Genomic DNA, 20186 nt, shown 5'->3' with positions numbered 1-20186 from the left:
ATGATTCGCAAACGCCATTACCGATATCGGATTGAGATGATTTTTTACAGGGGCACTACAAAACAAATTTTGAACAACATGAGCGATTCCGATCATCTTTGTAAGACTTGAAATGGGTCCAAAATAGATCTGTGCAAGCTGTTTGTAAAGTTTTTGATGTATTTTTTTTTTTTTTGATCCGCTAAAGTTTTTGCTGTACTCGTATCATTTCTGATTCACATTTTCTATAAAAACACTTTTCAATTGAAGAAGAAGAAGACGGGGACAGAGTTTGAGTAACGAACAGTAGTAGTTAGATACCAATATCTATGAACAGTTGCAGTAGGCAGTGAATCCTAACTTTTTGTGCAAAAATCCCCAATATCTACAAATTAGAACCTTAGTTCGATCGATACCAGCAGTTTAGATCGATCGAGAGAGAGAGAGAGAGAGAGAGAGAGAGAGAGAGAGAGAGAGAGAGAGAGAGAGAGAGAGAGAGAGAGAGAGACCTTCGTCGGCGTTCTAGATCGATACTAGTGATTGTGGTTCGAAGCTCGTTGGTGCACGGCGATTGTGGAGGCATCTTCTTCGTCGGAGTCGTCAGCACGGGTGGTGGTTAGCAGTGGATTGGATTGGGTGTGACAGTTGTCGGCAGTTGTCTTCTTCTTCTTCCATAATGAAGCGTAGGGAGGGACATGGAGATATTGGGTTTTTTTTTTTTTTTGAGATTTTTGTTTTTTAGATTGAAACTCCCAAAACGACATTGTTTTAGGAAGGTAGTGGATGGGGTAGTGGAAACGCGTACGTAGAATTATTGTTAGCCGAATGTGAGGATCATCTCACCCATATAGATGTTGCATTGAAACGTGGATCAAGGGAAATAAGTTATTGTGTATTATATGACAGTATACCGTTTTATAATACTTCTAACCTTTTTAGCTTATTTCCTTTATTAAGCTGCCACATCTATTTTTTAATAAATATTTTTACATTAATCTGATAACAACATATTCAACATTAATAGCGTTGGGTTACTTCCAAATGTAGAATAAGTTTATAACTAGTTATATGGATTTTTAATAAATATTATTTATTAATAACGAAGAATTCGAAACCCGGTATTATACCGGTATCAATATGTACCATACCAATAACAAATTCGGTTCCATATCTAGTACATTATTCAAAACCTTGAAACAGGCACAAAGTCAATTATCATTATCAACGAAGAAACTATACATCCCAATAAACCTAAAACATAAATAAATAAATAAAATAAATGAAGTACTCCTAGAACAGTAGAATCTATCTAAACTGAAAAAGGTTCTACAATCAAGGGAAGTAATATATGATACGGATCAAACCCTAGGGTTTTCCATGTAATTGTCTGAAGGTGTTATATGCCTATCCAATTTCGATGCGATCAGTCATCAGAAGCAGAAGCAGAAGCAGAAGCAGAACCCAGAATCGTGAATCGAGCAGGTAGGGTCTACTCCTCCCTCTCCGTCTAATTCTCTCTCTGTATCGTCTTCTTTTTCATGGGTATAATATAATTTAGATGCTTAAACATACTATTATGCTTGGCGTCCGATCCACACACCAGAGATGAATCAATTTAACACACATGCAGATGCAGGAAAATACCACATTTAGGGCACGCTTATTTTTTACTAGCAATTTTTGTGGGGTTGAGTTTTGTTCACCTTCGCCTAAGAGGGTAAATATTACCTTCTTTCCTTTTGGTTGAAATGGTATGGCTCACACCATAGGGTGATGTCATACTTACCAAAAAAATGTATTGCAAGGTTGGAATCTACCCTATTTCAACCAATAAGAGGAAGGGTAACAAGGTTGAACAAAATTGCACTATTTTTTGTGGGTCCTGGAGCAGTGGCTTTCTAGGCTTCTGCCCCGGTCCGGCCGTGACCACCGCCGCAACCCACCTCCATCACGCCCATTGCCATCACAGTTGCTGCAACCAAACACGAGGAACAGTTTTGTGTGGGGGGGAGGGGGTAAAATTTTCTTCTGGAACGAACGGAGTGTAATTGGGTTTATAATTTGACAATGCCCATCAAAATGCGAAGCAAGAAAAAGAGTGCTTTAGTTTGCCACTTTTATAGTGCCTGGTGAGAACCACATCCATTCCATTCTTCACCCAGATGAGAGGAGAATCATCTAATGCAGATTTTAGGAATGTATCCCACATACATGCATCATGACTCGTAGGATAATTGCCTTCCTCTCTTTCCTCATCTCCGCCTTTGGATCTCTTTCTCTCTCTCCTTATTGCCCACCGATGGGATCCCACGCCTCCCATTTTCGTTTTGTTTGTTTACATTCAACAAAAGCAATAAGGTAGTCGTTTTGTGTGTTTACTGTTGTTTACTTGTTTTGTTAATCAGATACTGGTTACAAGCTGTACTCTTTTTGGGACATTGAACTGTTTTGCACCACATATCCTCATACCTGGACAAGGGTACTATGGTATGTTCGAAACTTGTGCTTACGTATGAATAGTGTGATTTTGTCTCCTCTAGAATTATTTGTTATTGCAAGAATCGGATTTCTATGAGAGTTATTTTATTGGTAACCGGGTTGGGGTTTGACAGTTTATGCATGCTGTGCCCAAAATATGATAGATTTTATTGTTTTTGTTGACTGTAAGAAGATTAGTTCGTATTGCCTTTAGTATGTATTTGTATTATTACTATCGTTTTGGGAAACAAGGACTGTGATGCCAAAAGGAAATTTTTAAGAGAGAGAAGTTTATCAACGGACTCCATACCTGAATTAGGCAGTCAAAAAAGCATTTGAGGCAATGATTGACAAGATCTTCGCCTAAGTCTTGGAGAGGGAATTTCTTAGTTTTATAATGTCCAGAAGATCCAACACATGGTCAGACAGTTGCTGCAGATGGAGTTTCAGCGCAAGTTGTGGCCAACCTCTTTTCCATATCAGTGGCTACTTAATTGGCCTTTCAGTCATTCTGTTGGGCAGTTAATAACTTTGCACTAGTCATTCTGGTGTAACAAGCATCCAATTTTCTCGTGATACAAAAACCTAGAGGCACTAATTGTATAGCTTTGCTATTCACTGTACTTCGTCTGATTATAGCACTCAAGCCGAATGGATCTACTTAACATCAATTTTCTTTGAAGATCAAAACTTTAGTGGTTAACCTTTGTCTATTAGGCCTCCGCCCTTTTCAGTGACGGAGGAAATGTGTAAAGGTAGGATGAGTTGAATTGTTTACCGAATGTATCAGTGTGGATAGCGAAATTGCGTTCCTGCTTTTTTGTCATCATTGTTATTATTTGGCATGCTTGGCATTTCCTTAACATTGCCTCGTTTTTTCCTCTTTTCTTCTACGTGGCCCATTGACTAAAAGTCAACCAATATACGTTAACACCACTCTCGTTCCCTGTGTCTCATTACATCTCCATCATTTGTGTTTGAAAGGATGTAAGGCCCCTTTTGATTGACTGGACTTATAGTGAATGGAGATGTAACTTCTGTGAGATGCCCCATCTAGATTAGTAATACCACATCTCCCAAGGTATTTTTATCCAATATTTTGGGAGATACCAAATCCGACAGTTATGTAATCCTTGCCGCAAAAGTTTCAACCAAACGCAATATTTGTGGTCCCCATGAATTTATTGTGTAATCTGAATCCGGACAAACAAATGGGGCCTAAAGAACTGATCTCTGCAACTCGTCTTTCTTTCGTCAATTATTATTATTCCCAGAAGCCAAGAGAACCACCGAAGGTCCCTTGCGAAGTGGAAATGGAAGTTGACAGAATCAGCAACCTACCTGGGCATATTATGGACAAAATTTTGTCACAATTGTCACTTAGGGATGCAGTGAGGACTAGTGTCTTATGCAGCAAGTGGAGGTACAGATGGAATACCATTCCGGATCTTGTCTTTGATAATCAATCCGTGTTGGTTTCTTCCCAAGAGCAAATATCCATAAAAACCAAGATAGTGAACGTCGTGGATCAGGTGCTTTTGCTTCACGCCGGTCCAATACACAAGTTTAAGCTTTCTCATCGCGATCTTCAAGGTGTCAACGACATTGATCGGTGGATTCTTTATCTATCTAGAGGCTCACTTGCAGAACTTGTACTTGAAATATGGAAGGGTCATCGCTACAAGCTACCTTCTTCAGTATACTCTTGTGGAAAGTTGATTCACTTAGAATTGTTTAATTGTCTATTGAAACCTCCTACAATGGTCTATGGGTTTAGGAGTTTGAAGAGCCTTGATCTTCAGCACATCACCATGGACCAAGATGTGTTTGAGCACTTGATATCTCGCTGCCCTTTGCTTGAGCGACTGACATTGATGAACTTTGATGGTTTCAGTGTCCTTGACATTTATGCGCCAAATCTCCAGTTCTTTGATATTGGAGGTGTTTTTGACGATGTCAATTTTGGGAATACCTTCCGTCTAGCTATCGTTTCCATTGGCTTGTATGTGAATGTCGGATACGACCAAAGTATGACTCTGGGCAAAACTGGCAATTTGATCAAGTTTTTCACTCAGCTTCCTTCTATCCAGAGGCTTGAGATACAGAGTTATTTTCTGAAGGTAATAAATTCTATTCTTACTATTTATTGTGCATTTAGCTGTTTTTGTGACATTAATGAGTCCATTGAGTTTCATATAGGATTCAGCTTTGGTAAATTTTATCCATGTTGTCTACAATTCTCACAGCACTGCTGTTGAGATAGGGTCATTCTAAGATTTCGTTGGTCTTCTAGTTCCATTCCGGTCTTGGAAGGAATGGTGCTTTCTACTTCCTTGGACAGCTTGGATTCTTTTGTAGGGTTTTGGGGATTCGTATGTCCAGGTGGAACTTTTAGTTTTGGGTTTTGGTACAGTGATTTGGTTCTTGTATCCTCTGCGTCAAAGGGTATGCCACTTTTGGTGCATTTTGTTGTCATTCATATTTACCAAGTAAAAGGAAAAAAGATTTACTTGGTCTTCTCGTTTTCATGGTTTCCTAGATTTAGTCAATAGACTCGATACCAACATACTTAAATAAACTGGTTCAACTTTATTAAACATACTATTATAATTACACTCATATCATTTGGTGATTTCTTGTTTGTTTCCAGTATTTGGCTGTTGGTAAGATACCAGGAAAGCTTCCTGTTCCATGCATGGAGTTGAATTACCTTTCTATTCGCATTAATTTCAATGATTTGGATGAGAGTTTGGCAGCTCTTTGTCTTCTCAGGAGCTCTCCTAACCTACACGAGCTTGAGATATTGGTGAGTCTTTGGCCATTATTTCTTTGCCTAAATTTCCTGTAAATTGACTCTTAATTCTTTTGAATTGCCTGCCTTGTTGACATGTAATATTATGTATCTACATCTTATGCAAGGATCAAAATTTCACTTTGCCATGTTTGTCCAGGTAGCAAGGAAAAGTTAATGCTTCAGAAACTTTGTGGAAAGGTTTTCGGGAACATTTCGAAAACATAGCCAAATTATATTGAAATGTATGAAAATGTCATTGTTGGATATTTATACTAGGTTTTGAAACAACTCAATGTTAGGAAGGTTTTGCAGAATTTTTTTGAAATGTTTCGGTGTGTTTCGTTATCTGTTGGCAGAAACATTGGGTTTCAGGATTCCGCTAATATTTTGTTCTGGTCAAACTTTGTTCCTGGGTCCTACACTGTATTATAAGCTGTTTTGCAATAGATTTATCAATTGAACAGCCAGATTTAGCATTTGGATTTCTTTGGCATGTAATGTTGTGTAGGCTCGTCCTGAGGAACAGACTGTTGTGGGAAGAGTTGGGAACATTTGGGAGGAAGATTATTACAACTGTCCATTTAACCAGTTGCGGCTTGTTAAGGTGGTTGGCATATTTGGGGTGAGATGCGAACTGGATTTCATCAACTTTCTACTTGCAAATTCGCCTGTGCTTGAAAGGATGACTGTTAAGCCCGCTTCAAATGAGATTGGATGGGAGTTGCTCAAGGAATTGGTGCGGTTCCGGCGCGCTTCAGTACGGGCAGAAATTATTTACTTGGACCCATCATAAGTATCCGAAAATGGTATGTTATGAACTTCTTAGAGGTCTTTAACTCTATACAATGTGCTTATGTTTTGTGGGAGTTGTCGGTGCCTAAATCAATTGAATCAATTTGACACAACAGAACCTACTGATTCTTGAGGGTGTCAATAAAGATTCTAAACCACCTGTTTTCTGTTAAGGATTTTGAATGTGTTTTACTCCAAAAGGGTGTATTAGAGTGGTTGTTTTGTGAAAGTGGTACTTATCTTGTCAATTAGATAAGAATTAGTCTATCTTCGCATAAAGTTATACATATGGGTGAGTTAAATTGTTTTCTGTTGAAAAGAACTTATAGGTAACAATAATGGTACACGTACCACATTTGTTTTTCTATGTGATCCCAACAAAAATTCAAGATTCTAAGGGCTGCTGGCCGCATTTTTTTTTGCAGAGATGAAAGAAGAAGGGACTCGTGGCGGTGGTGAAATATTGAATAATTCATCTCAATTGAAGAAGTTGCGATGAGTTCAACCATTCCCAATCTGGTTTCTCTGGATTGCCAACGCAGCTTAAGAAAGTTGATTCGACAGGAAGTGGTTCAATCTTCTTGTTGCATTAGGTTACTGGTACGCCTAACTGGGTCAAAACCTTTCAATGAGAACCTAAGCTCAGAAAGATTGAACAGGATGTTTTTGTTGTACTCAGTAGAGGTTAACCATTAAATTATGTTGTACGCAAAAGTGGTTTTCGTTTTTTCAGTTTTTATCCAAATAATCCAACAATACATGTTACCGCTATTTGGGACTCAGACTCCCTACTTTTATTTGGGTTCTTGATGGATATGCTCATTTTGCATGTTTCAATGTACGTTTTCGTAACTCTTTACGATTTTTTTTTTTACACTTTTTACACATCTATCGATACTATTCACAGCCTTAAGAGCGCTAGTAACTGTTACGATTTTAATGTTCTGCATTAGTATGAGCTTGGGCTTATGTATGCAAGCGCTTGGCACCATCTCCTTGTATGATGGTTTTCAAGGGTTAGTTTTACTCGAGAGATTTTTATCTTGTGGTATTAGAGCTCCTCAACAAGGGGATTCGAGCCGTGGAGGGGATGACCGTGGATGAGTGACCCTCCAAAAGAGAAAGGGTTACTAGCGAGTAGGTCTCAATATAGTGGGTTGCCATGGATGTCGGTTGCGAAGCTTGGTGATATTTTACTATCCTAATGTCCCACATCAGTTACATAGGAGCTTGACCTAGTGTATATAAGCTCATCAACATCTTTTCCTTAAGGATGAGTTCTATCAGGGATTTGTATCACATCTTTTTCTTCGAGGAGGCCGGTAACAACTTTCGTACTTTACCGTGATAACATGAGTGTTATCTTCCCCTTAAGGATGAGTTCTATCAGGGATTTGTATCATATAGTGATAATGTGACTGTTTGACTATAAATGAGTAGGCTAAACATGTAAGGAAACTAAATATGCATTGTGGTTAAAACTTTTGATATTCAAATTACATAAAATAAGGCTATGGGTATACCATTTGTTGTACACCAAATATAAGTCGCGTTTTATGTACCCATTTTCGGAATCCCAGACAAATAATCAGAGCTGCAATATTCGTTTAAAACACTTTTTAAGAATCACCGTAAAAAAATAGCTCAATTGGGTATCGATGGATGCTTGACTCTGCCGAGCGGCACCCCTGCCGAGTGGATGCCGAGTGGCCAATCCGACCGTTCATCTTGGAATGAACGACCCGGATCGAAACATTGTTTTCCTTTTCCTTTTCTTTTTTTTTAAATCCGTTCGGTACCTTTACTTCCGGACTGTCCAAAACACTTTTAAACGGCCGAGATGCGCTCGGCACCCCTGCTTGGCAGGGCAGGGTCTCCCGGTCCGACGATTCTATGCCCATTTTGCTTACAAGAAATTGAGCAAAGAATTGCTTAAGCCTTTTACTTGGGCATTTTTCGTCATTTATTGTACTTTATCCTCTCCCTCTCTCTCAAATCTACTTGGTGAAATCCTGTGTCCAGAACTAGTGCTTCAGAAAGATGGCAGTTTCAATGACTACCCTCACATCTTCCTTATCTTCTCTCTCCTTCTCTTCGAAGATTTCCCCTGAACCCCACGCCGCCCTCTCCTTTTCCCGATCGAAGAACCCTCTTTTATCCTCAACCGCGAATGTCAAAACCACCGCAAGGCTCGGCGTTAAGGCTTCCTCCGCCGCCGTGGCTGAGCCCTCGGAGGCGGTGGATGTAGAAGAGCCTGTCAATCTGATGAAGTACGTCAAGTCAAGGCTCCCTGGTGGCTTCGCCGCTCAAACCATATTCGGAACCGGCCGTAGAAAATGCGCCATTGCTCGAGTCGTTCTCCAGGAAGGCACCGGAAAAGTCATCATCAATTACCGTGACGCAAATGTACTGCCCTCTCTCTCTCTCTCTCTCTCTAGCTATGTTTTTACAAGCGTACTAGGAGTAGTTTTTGATGGAATGGAATTGTATCATAGTAGGAATTGAATCTGTCTATGCAAGCTTAGGGTTTTTGAGTACCGAAAACTATGATAATCAGTCGATTATTGAAAAGATATTACATAGAGCATTTCCAGCCCTTAGAGTATCTCCAGCACTTAGTTGTTTTTTTATTACTCAAACTAAAAATTTGAGTAAATCCTCCTAAAATCCGCTTCACTCCTTGACTTAAACCTATACCAGATTGAGGTTTACTCGATTTTTTACTCAATTAGGGGGGCTCAAATTTTATAAACCTGTTTTTCTCCGTAGTTTGCAGTCATACCATTAATAATGCTTCAGATATGTGCTTAGATTTGGGTTGCCCATTGGAATGTTTGATACAAAATGAAGCTTTTACTCCAGTTTGAGTAAAAAAATGAGCAAGGGCTGGAGAAGCTTTTACTTATATTTTCACTCAAACTTGAGTAAAGTTTTGAGTAAGAGCTTCATTTGGTATGAACTATGAAGCACTGTGATGAAAGAAGTAAAGAACTAAAATCTAGGCACAAATTTGAGTAATCTTCATTAATGGCATGGCTTTAAATTTGAGACGCAGAAATAGCATTGCAATATTAGAGTAAAAATTTGAGTCCCCCTAATTTGATTAAAGATTTGAGTAAAACTCAATTTGGTATAGGTTCGAGTCAAGGAGTGGATTGGGTTTAAGGTGGTTGTACTCATATTTTGAAATTTGAGTAAGAAAAAAGGGCAAGGGCTGGAGATGCTCTTGGACACTCTTCTCACATTTTTAGCGTATTATAGTGGAGAAAGCAGTGGTTGAACTCTTGTACCAACTTTATGTGTAGGCATAATAAAAGAGCATAAAGCCTAGGGTCCCAAATTAGATAAAATTTAAGAGCCCGATGCGGCCTCATCACCTACATATTCCCAAAACAGGCCCTGGCAGAATAAATTCTGGAAGGTCTATGGTTAGAAATTAGAATCCTTCTCTCCATAAGTTTGCTGCGCTTTTGCATAGCTGTACCAAGGTTTTTATCTCTATGGTTATTATTGCTACTCTTTTTATTGGCATTGTTATTATTGCTATTGCCAATCTGTACGTCATGTTAGGAAATTATGGAACTGTAACATAGGATCTAAGAGATGCTACACATGCAGAAAGTGAAGTCAATGAAAGCACAAGTACACAGAAGTACCAGATTTTTGTGGGTTTTGGCCAATTTGGGCTACCGGCACGGTCGTTATCGGTGTTTCACTTTGATGGAGTAGAAACAGCTAACAAGAGATACATTAGAGTTACTGTAGCATTAGGAAATATAGTTAGGGTTAAAAGTAGGCAGTCCAAACGCAAATTACCATTATATACGCTAGGTGAACAGTTCGATCAGGTACCAGTCCATAACATTTCATTCACGGCCCCCCTTTTTTCTAGTAAAATTATTTCACATGTTATTGTGGTTATTGTTCAAACTCAAAGTAGGCCTTTCTTACTTCCTGGTAAGGGTAAAATTTGACTAGATACGCATGTGTGCTTTGACCAACATTCTTGTTGTGAACACTCCTATGTGATCCATGACATTCGGGACTGATCCTTTCGTTAACCCAAGGACACTGTCTGGTACATGAACCATTAGACAAGTGTGAGGTAAAACTGCATGTGATGGGAGTTATTGTATGGAGATGTTTTGGAACTGAAAGTAGTTGGTGGGGGAGTCATGGAGTCTATTGCGTTAGTTGAGCAGGAGATGAAGAAACTCGAACTCTTAATAGTATTTTGTATGTTACATTGGGTGTGGTATATTTTTTCGTTTCAGTTGACTAGGAGAAGCTGGCTAGTGTTGCATTACAACAGCATAATTGGAGTTTGTGGCATCATTTTCTCCTGTGTGCTAAGATTATTCATTGTCATGTTGTTCAATGATTTTTTTACTCGTTAGTTCGGTTCGATTTTGTACAATGCAGGAGTATCTTCAAGGAAATCCATTGTGGGTTGACTATGTGAAATACCCATTGATGGCTTTAGGATATGAAACCAGTTACGATGTATTTGTGAAGGCACATGGTGGTGGTCTTTCTGGGCAAGCTCAAGCAATCTCTCTTGGCATTGCACGCGCGTTGCTCAAGGTCAGCGAGATCCACAGGGCACCTCTGAGGAGGGAAGGTCTTCTGACCAGAGACTCGAGAGTGGTTGAGAGGAAGAAAGTTGGTCTCAAGAAAGCTAGAAAAGCCCCGCAATTCTCTAAGCGTTAAGGTTTGTATAGGTGAATTGTGGAGAACTAATTTTTCTTTTCCATTTACCCTGAACTTTTCATCTGTATAACTGCTATATTGTATTTAAAATCCAATTTGTAATAATTCTTCTTGAGATGATCAATGTCGGGAGTTAAGGAAGTTTGGGTGTGGAACTCCAAATCTGGAAGGGTGTTTCGACTACCTGCCTTTTTTTCTGTTTTGTTTTGGGAGAATGGTTTCTGATGCTTTGCTTCAGCCGCATCTCACGTTTTGAGAACCTCAATGATGGCACCAATGCTTGTGATTATCCTGTTTCATTTTCTCTCTCCCTTTTGTATTACAAGTTTTCCTGTTAGAACCGAACTTTTATTAGGATGTTAAAACCGAGGTATTTGCAGATTTGATGGTTCAAATGGTATTTGCAGATTTTATGGTTTAAATGATACGCATCTTTTTATAGATTCAGCTTCTCTCAGCTTGGTCTTCGGCCTATTACCTCTCTTGAGCCGGAATTATGCAAAAATAGAGTTTTCCTTGAAATTTGTCCTGCATCCATGTGGTGAGAAGTGGCTTAAAATCCCAGGAGTTGCTTGGCAAAGGAAAAAATTTCTATCAAGCAACTGCCTTAACCTTGGTAATGATTCGTTTTAGAAGAATATTCGTTTTAGAATATTCGTTCTAGCCATGTTCTCTTTCTGTTTTGGCTAGAAAATGTGAAAGCAACATGCATAAGATTGCAGGCATAGGTTAAGGCAGTTGCTAGATAAATTTTTCATTCATAGTTTTCGTTGTTTCTTTATCGTTAAAATGATTAGTACCGATAGTTCAAATAGTACCGATAGCATTTGAACTGATGGGTACCGACGGGCACGCAGGGTCCACTCTGGGTCCTGTATGGATAATTCGAGCCGTTTAATAATTTAAAAAAAAACCCGAACTTTTTTTCCGAACTGTAATTACAACCACAACCCACCCCATAAGTAGGGATGTCAATTTAAACCGAACCGAAACATGTAAATTGCAAAAGTACCATATATATATATACCGTTTAGGGTTCAAGAATCACCCACTCACTCACTCCATGCAGCCAACACTTCATTTTTTTTACAAGGTTTATATATTAGAATTTTGTGAGGCATTTTATCGAGACTGACACATGCATTTTTTTTTTTAAACGACTGAGTTCTTTATATATAGAATTTAGACTGTTTATATATTAAAAATATGGTTAAAAATTAAGCGCTCTAATTTTCAATCAGTGTAAGCCGGTGTAAAGATCTTATTTTTCTGATCATTTTATATTAAAAGGTTATAATTAATTTTTGTTTCTAGAACTCTCATAATCAAGTATCTGCTTTAAAGGAACTAAAAAAAATAGATTTTTAATTATGATAGCCCTATAGATAAAAATTAATCATAACTCTTTAGAATAATATGATCAGAAAAATAAGATCTTCGCACCCATCCAAACAGATTAAAAATTCAAGCACTTAATTTTTTAGAGAGGTGCTAGGGGCACATCACCTTAGAGGCACATCAACCACACTCCTCTCACCTCACTTCTCTCACCTCAGAGGAGGTGAGAGGAGTGTAGTTGATGTGCCTCTAGCATTTTTGAATTTTTTAAGAATGTTTATATACTAAAAAATATTGTTAAAAAATTAATTGCTCTAATTTTTAATCTGTTGAAACCGGTACGAACATCATATTTTTTTGATCATTTATCCTAAAAGGTCATAATTAATTTTTATCTCTAAGGCTCTTATAATTAAGTATCTGTTCTATAGGGTCCCAAACAGGCCTTACATGGCATTTTGCGTCCAAATTCCTAACTTCCGTTATCTATTGGACTAAGTAGGTAATAGTATGATAGTTGAGGGGATGAAATCGTCAAATTGATAGTTTAGGGACTAAGTAGAGAAAATGTGCATAGTTTAGGGAATAAAAAGGAAAAAAAAAACTCTATTAGTTGTAATGACATATGTTGCTTCCAGATAGAGATGTCCTAATTGATATTAGGTGATTTGGTCACTCGTTGAAGTGTACTCTACTCTTTTTCCCAACTCGCGCTCTACTTACCTGAGACTCTCGCCTCGCTTCGTACTTCATCGCTTAGGCTAGCTTGGGGGCGCGCACTTGGTGCTTCGATGCTCCCTGGGCCTTCTAAAACACTGCATGAAGATTTTTGTGACGCTGTTGAATGCATATTACACATTAAATATATGTTCAGTCTAGCTGGGTGTCCTATGCTTCTCTTTGTTTTATTTTTTAAATCATTTCTGGATACGTTAGATCGAGTTTTAGATATTATTATGTCTATCTTTAGTCACAGACTCACATTGCTTTATTTTTTGCCAGTCCTTTCTGGTCCATATTCTCCAGGCTTGTGGGGATTAGAATTTCTTAATTGTTTGATTAGAGGTAAGGTCACTATTTACTTACTGAGAATGAACCTTTTTTTGCTACGCAGTTGGCAAACCTTGCACAGGCTTTTAATCTTGGGCCCCAGAACCATAGGTAATGTTCCTGGATATCCCTTGTTGGAGTCGCGTTTTTTTGGTGCGCTATAACGTTTCCAGTCGTGGCAATGGTTGCTGTTGCAGTGTTGGGTTATGATTAGGAAGAAGACGACGATTTGGAACAATGTTTTGGAAGCAAAAACAAACAAAGATGGATGTGTTCTTAGGCATCCCGGCCTGTATCAAAACGTTAGTAATACGGAGTATCAAACACTCAAATTTCATCAACTGATCTAACCATCATGTGTAGAGTTGTCCTTAAATAGATAGGCTTGTCCAAGCTAGCTAACAAGCGGGTAATAAGGATGAGAAACCTAACCTAGATTCAAAAATATGATAGCTCCTAAAATAGCAACTTAAAACTACTAAAATAAACTTCTATTGCATTCTTCTACGATTTGGTCATTATCTTCATGTCCATCTTCTTCCGTACTATCATAGATGTGCTCATCATAGACTAGAAGACACTCAAAAGTCATTCACAAACTCTTCATTTCGAATCAACTCTTGAGGAAAACACATTGCCATACTCCTTCAAGAGCTTGGCGATGGCCTCGGGAACATCCACTACAGGAATCTGACGCAAGACTTTAAATGGAATTCCCTAGAAGCAAGCCATGAAGGGGGAGTGAGATTTTGCAACTACCTTCTCATTCATGGTAGGGTTTCACAAAAAAAAAATTGCCAACCCGCCAACCCAACCCACCCCGCATCAACCCGTGCCGAAAATCATGGATTCAAGTCATGAACGGTTTCGGTGAGTTTAAAATTCCTCAGAACTGTCTTTTAACGACCAACGCCGTTGTATCTATACATGTGTTAAATAGTACTCCATCCGTTTCAAAATGAGTGACCTTTTTGGGATTCCGTGCCATTTTAAAATGCTTATATCTTCCGATTTATGAAGTTTTATGTTATTTTAAAAACTTTGTTTAATAGAAGGGAAAAAAACCGAAATGATCCCTGTAGTTAAATGTTTGTGTCAACTTGGTCCCTCTAATTGTAATTAGCTCAATTTATACTCTGTACTTTTCATTTTGTTCCAATTTGGTCAAATTGCTAACTGCCGTTAGTCCGCCGTTAGTCTTTTTAAATAAAGACAAAAATAAGCCAATAAAAACAAAACTAAGCCAATAAGCCAATTTTTTTTGTATTTATTCAAAAAAATTGGATTTCAATGGTAATTTTTTACTTTTTAGGTTCCTCTCGTCATGACGAAATAATAATCCCGAAAAAGTTGACAAAAAAATTAACAAATGCGAAAAAAATTGAATAAAGACAAAAAAATAAGCCACTTGGTTTATTTAGCCGAACAACCCCTGAGTTTATGTAATATTTTGACTTTTGGACATAGTTCTTTATCATGTTGTGACTTTTGGACATGGTTCCATATACATTTTCAGTACTATGTAGAAAAATAAGCATCTCAGTATTTGTCCACAAGTTGAACAGGTAGACAATACCAATGGTTATGTTGCCTCATGGCTGATAATGAAAATGCTGAATTAGAGGGCAACTTTTTGCAAAAAACTATAACCAAATTTTTTCTCAGGTGCCTTCTTATCAATAGAGAATGGAAGAATGAGTTGTGTTTTGGTTCAGAGGTATATTAGGTAGGCTTGTGCAAAAAACCCGTCCACCCGCGACCCGACCCAACCCAACCTGAAGGGTCCCGGGTGGGGTCGAACATGTGCTTCAGACAGGCACGGGTTCATTTTCTATTAAAAATCAGATTTTGATTCGGGGTCCGGGTTGGTGCGTTTCATATCCGACCTGACCAATTTATAAAGATTAATTCAGTTTTTGGTCAAACCTGACCCGATGTAAAGAATCGAGCTCGCGGACGGTTCTTACCCCTTTTCGGTTCGGTTTGTGGGCCTAAAACATTTGTTACCCGCCATGTCGGGTCGGGGGTCTGCTTCGCCTTCAAACCTCGCCTTCAAATATAAGGTTTAAAACCCCAAGCGTAGGGCTAGGTCGTCGGTAGCATAATATCCGGAAGTCCGGGATCGTACCCACAGAGAATTCGAATATAGCTTAATCGGATTGTAGGTTTTATATGGTGGATTGTGGCGTTTAAGACGGCCAACTTGGTTTTCCTTTAAACGGTGAAAATTGCCCAAGGCAAAAGACTAAGATAACGCTTAATAAACTAAAAGGAGGCAAGTCTAGGGATCGTCTAACCCTTGACTTTAGCTGTTACCGGTTCTCAATATAACTCAGGCGAGAGCCACGACCGCGTGCTCACGCCCGGAAGATTTAGCTTTAATGACTACGTTTATCAAAAGATGTGATTAACCGGAATTACATCAACCTATTTTTGCTAATGTATCTAACACGTAGGGGGCCACGAGCCCTCAATATGTCGCTTGCCAAGACCGCTTGACTAAACTTCATACCAAGGAGTTAACACGCCTCGCTTAGACCAAAAAGGCTAGATTAATGAAATTCCGAAAATCAAGATTTTAAGCCCGAAGGTTTGAGAACCAAATAACCACCTAAGTCCTCGGGAAAGATTACCCCGAGACTTGGCCTATCAACTACTCACACATAGCTAAAGCATGAAAGAAAGCATAAAAACGAGACATGACTTTTAACCGATGAAAACGAAAACAAACTTGATATTATAAAAGATCTAGTCCGTAGGAACAACTTTAATAAACGAGAAATTAACAAACGAGAATTACTTACTTGAGTTCTTAAGGAATTACACTAGAAAAGCTTGAAAGACCATTAATGGAGGAAAATTAAAAGCTATTAAAGACCTAGATAACAAAGGGGAGAGAGGAGACCCCTATTTATACACAATGGGTTTCTCTCTCCTCAAATATCTAAAAACATACTATAAAAGGCAAGTATTCCATAAATGGAAAGCCCAAAAAGCAACAAATATCTGGCCGGAAGCTCTCCGTATCGATACAGAATAAGCAAAGTATCGATACCACATCGTTAAGCTGAAAAGGTCAATCTCCCGTAACAATCCCGTATCGATACAGATTATGGCCGTATCGATACGGGAAGCTCTGCTTGGAAAGGTAACCAACGCGTATCGATACGGGGAGCTTATCTCTGGATCTTCAAGCCAGCCTCCCAGTCTTGACACCCGACGACCGTTGGCTTGCCCGATGCTTCTCGCCTTCGTTATTTGGTCACTTTGGCACCAGTTCCACCGGGCGATGATTCTTGAATTAACTTGGGGGTTGACTTTGCACTCAAAATACGCCTTTTAAGGGCGTTTTGCCTGAAACACTTAACAAACTACCTTACGAGCAATATTGACTAAAAACGACAAATAATAGCTAAAAGCACTTCTAACTAACGGACTTAAGCACCACGATCAAGCAATCTTAGGTGCGTATCAGGGTCAAACTTGACCGCCCAACCCATGCACACCCCTAATATTAGGGCAAGAGAAGAATGAGAGAATTACTGTTTTAACCCCAAAAAAGGGGCCATTTGATTTTGCTGTTAACAAAACTAACGGCGGACTAACGACAGTTAGTAATTGGACTAAGTTGAAACAAAATGGAAAGTACAGAGTATAAATTGAGCCAATTACAACTAGAGGGACCAAGTTGACACAAACATTTAACTACAGGGATCATTTCGGTTTTTTCCCTTAATAGAACTAATTAAAATCTATCAAACAAGATTCATATTGTATATTTTTTAATACTCACATTGAAAAATATAAGTAATTGAAAATAACACGCTTTCCCAAAAGATCCCTCGTTTTGGAACGGAGGGAGTAGCCAATAGGGTACTACCATATAAAAGATGATGGTTTTATGTGGTCTATGTTTTTATATGGATTATTTGCTACTGGTTTTTGTATTAACTAAAATAATATGTGGCCTATGTTTGCAATTAGCTACTTGTTTCATGATTTTGCAAAATAGTGTTTTTTCCAACCCGTCTAATCTGTTGAGTTGACATGGCAAACAAATCAACCAACCCGCTTGTTTTGTTTTGAAGGTTGGTGGTGGCTACAAAATTCTCAACCTGCCTAGTACAGTTTGGTTGAAAAATACACCATTTCCCCAACCTGACCTATGCACACCGTGAATCATGGGTAACAAAGTGATTTGTTGCTTCTTCTCAAGCACGGTTTAGACATTCCTCTTTCCGTACGTCATGGATAGATGGGAAAGATTACAATACACATTCATTGTTTGGGTGTGTATCATATGCACCTCTCAAAATGTTATGAATTATAAAAAAAATGTTACGAATCGTATTGCTAAAAAGTTACGAATCATATAAAGGTTACGAGATACACCAAAATGTTATGAATCATAATGAAAACGTTACGAATCATATTGCTGAAAAGTTATGAATTCTAGAACAAAAGTTACGAAACACTCTAAAATGTTATGAATGAACCGCAAAATAGGTGCATATGGTACACCCTTTTAAATGGTGTGTATTGTAGATTTTCCCTGGATAGTAATCTCGATTCTTGGTCTATTACCATAGAAGCTTCGTCAAAGAACTTTTGCCGGGTGGAGAAGGACACCGAGCACCTCTTAGACACCATGATTTCATTTCTCTTCTTGAACAAAGAAATGAGACAAGGATGGGAATACTCTTTCGCTTTGAGTTGAAGCTTGTCAATCACCTCTTGAGAGGTCATATTCTTGCATCTCACACTATCAATGATCATGTTGCAAACACGACCCCCAATTGTTGCAAGAGGTGTATATATATTGGTGCGCAACAGACCATGAGCGGAAGGCCTTCTTTCTCTTCACCATCGCCCCCGATTTCTTCTCATGCGGTTTTATCATAAATAGGAATATCTTTTTTTTTGATCCAATAAATAGGAATATCATCACAGCTTTTCTCCACTACCCAACAAAAAGTGCCATGTTGCCGCTTTGGGAAGCTTTTCGGCAATCCGAGGCTAAGAAGTCAGGATACGGACACGCGGATAAGTCATTTTTCTAAAATTTAAGACACAAATATGTTGGGGATACATTGAAAATATACATATATTTCATACAAATATACGTATCCCCAACATCTTTGGGGTCTTTACAAATATACTGTTGGGTTCCCTCCTTAGTGGAAGTCCAATAATTTTGTTAGCCCAACTATAATTGTGTTTGGCCCAAATGAGTTATATTTGTGTAAACAAGTTTTTGAAATATTCTACACACTTTGAAGCACATGATTGGCACATGCTCTTTAGTGAGACTAGTAGGGGTGTTCGGACAAATAAGCCAAAATGGCTTATTTTTTGTCCTTATTAAAATTTTTTTCGTATCACTTGGCTTATTGTCATTTTTTGGGGGATTATTGCATCCCCACGACAAGAGGAATCTAAAAAGTAAAAAATTTTGACCGAAATCCAATTTTTTTTAATAAAGACGAAAGTAAATCAATAAGCCAATTTTTTCGTTTTTATTCAAAAAAAAATGGATTTCGGTCAAAATTTTTTACTTTTTAGATTCCTCTTGTCGTGAAAATGCAATAATCCCCAAAAAAATGATAATAAGCCAACTGATACGAAAAAAATTTGAATAGGGATAAAAAATAAGCCACTGTGGCTTATTTGTCCGAACGGGCCCTAAGCTTCTATTAGAAGCTTATTGGCTTTGTTATCTGGAAAAAGAAAAAAGAAAAACCGAGAGGGTTGACTGTGTTTCGGTGGGTAAGAGAATTAATTGGGGCTGCCATTTTCTCAATCTCTCTTGGAGCTATTGAAGAATTATTTCAGCGACAGCTTATGCAATATTTGGGGCTGTTTTGTGCGCTGCTTTTGGGGCAGATTTGTTCCAGTTTGAGGCTCTCCATTCCGGCTGTTTTTGGAGGGTTTTGGTTCAACTAATTTGGTGAGGTCTTTCCTCTTTGTTGTTGAAGTTTGTTAGATACACCTTAAGGTGTTTGTGAGATCTTAATCTCTTTGTAAATCCATTTGTAAGAACATTTGTTGATAGTATAATCGGATTCTGCTCTTGTGGATGTACCTCTAGTTTTGAGGGAACCACATAAAAATTTCTTGTATTCGTTTGGTTTGTGATTTTCACATTTGGATTATATTTGCTGTAGTTACATTGTTTCCTTCATGATTTTTTTTTTGAAAATGTCACAAGCCCATTGGGCAATACAGATTCCAGAAAAGATACAGAAAATAACTAGAGCTACCTAAACTTCAATCTCAGGCACCTACTGCTGAAGCAGATCCAACGAAATCGTCGGTACATAAGAACCAATCTAGATCTAGATAATAGAAGACTTAAAAGATCTTCTAGATCTAGATAATAGAAGACCTAAAAGATCCACAGCTCAAACCCTAAAATCTAAGCACCACTGAAATTTGAAGGCAAACAACAACAATATCAACTACAACCTAACTGCTCTCATGGACTAATCTACAAAGGTCGCCGACCAGATCTAGACGAGAGCCGAAACACCCGAACCAGAGCAGCGGAGAGACTCCGAGGCAAGCCCCCGCTGACACAATGAGCTCTGAACACACCGTCCGCGATTCAAACGTGCCGTTATGCCCACGGTGATCGTAGAACAGCCTTTTTCCAACTGAACGGTTACACAGCCAAACCAACACCATCGGACCACCACCAACCCCTGTTACACCACTAAACCACTATCAGCCCCAAACAAACACCAACATACCACCATCAACGGACCAAGACAGAACCGAAACTGCTCACGGAGAACCTTGACCTAGCCACCACCTACCACCTCTGCCGAAGCCGATAGAATCCCAGAGCACAACCACTGCTGTCGCCATACCACCGAAACTCCCTACTCCGGCCAAACCACCTAAAACCCAACTAAAATTATTCACCCACCACCCAACACCCATCGGATCTAGAGCACCAGACCGGTACAGACCGGACTGGGGAGACCAGCAGGTAGAAACCGAGCCAAATGGTTGAAAAAATAGAAAGACAAAGAAAGAAAACCCT

The 20186-nt window shown here is 38.7% G+C and overlaps 3 protein-coding genes across 5 annotated transcripts in view; 2 read left to right on the top strand and 1 right to left on the bottom strand.

Annotated features, from left to right (window-relative positions):
* LOC131332499 (pathogenesis-related thaumatin-like protein 3.5) overlaps positions 1-20186 on the bottom strand; it is a 117023-nt gene that overhangs the window by 79502 nt on the left and 17335 nt on the right. The gene's annotated exons all lie outside the window — the stretch shown is intronic.
* On the top strand, positions 1195-6884 carry LOC131332496 (F-box/FBD/LRR-repeat protein At1g13570-like). Of its 2 annotated transcripts, XM_058366770.1 has the most exons (6): positions 1195-1461; positions 2385-2466; positions 3732-4577; positions 5108-5263; positions 5760-6057; positions 6469-6884. In XM_058366770.1, exons 2-5 carry the CDS (start codon positions 2464-2466, stop codon positions 6042-6044), a joined length of 1290 nt encoding a protein of 429 aa, XP_058222753.1. In that variant the 5' UTR covers positions 1195-1461; positions 2385-2463; the 3' UTR covers positions 6045-6057; positions 6469-6884. The 2 variants fall into 2 exon arrangements, with proteins under 2 accessions (XP_058222753.1, XP_058222754.1); XM_058366771.1 differs by lacking the exon at positions 6469-6884 and having other exon boundaries at positions 1263-1461; positions 5760-6062.
* Positions 7944-10915, top strand: LOC131332502 (small ribosomal subunit protein uS9c). The gene is made up of 2 exons (XM_058366786.1): positions 7944-8449; positions 10466-10915. The coding sequence occupies exons 1-2, from the start codon at positions 8084-8086 to the stop codon at positions 10751-10753; spliced, it is 654 nt and encodes a 217-aa protein (XP_058222769.1). The 5' UTR covers positions 7944-8083; the 3' UTR covers positions 10754-10915.

Source organism: Rhododendron vialii, chromosome 7a (genome assembly GCF_030253575.1).
Source record: "Rhododendron vialii isolate Sample 1 chromosome 7a, ASM3025357v1".
In the NCBI taxonomy this organism is placed as follows: domain Eukaryota; kingdom Viridiplantae; phylum Streptophyta; class Magnoliopsida; order Ericales; family Ericaceae; genus Rhododendron; species Rhododendron vialii.
Note: the sequence above shows the minus strand (reverse complement) of the source record. Positions and strands in the feature narration are given on the sequence as shown.

Coding starts and splice junctions, on each gene's coding strand:
- LOC131332496 (XM_058366770.1), top strand. Junction 4,578..5,107: donor TACAGAGTTATTTTCTGAAG/GTAATAAATTCT, acceptor GTTTGTTTCCAG/TATTTGGCTGTTGGTAAGAT. Junction 5,264..5,759: donor TACACGAGCTTGAGATATTG/GTGAGTCTTTGG, acceptor AATGTTGTGTAG/GCTCGTCCTGAGGAACAGAC.
- LOC131332502 (XM_058366786.1), top strand. CDS start 8,084: ATGGCAGTTTCAATGACTACCCTCACATCTTCCTTATCTTCTCTCTCC. Junction 8,450..10,465: donor TCAATTACCGTGACGCAAAT/GTACTGCCCTCT, acceptor TGTACAATGCAG/GAGTATCTTCAAGGAAATCC.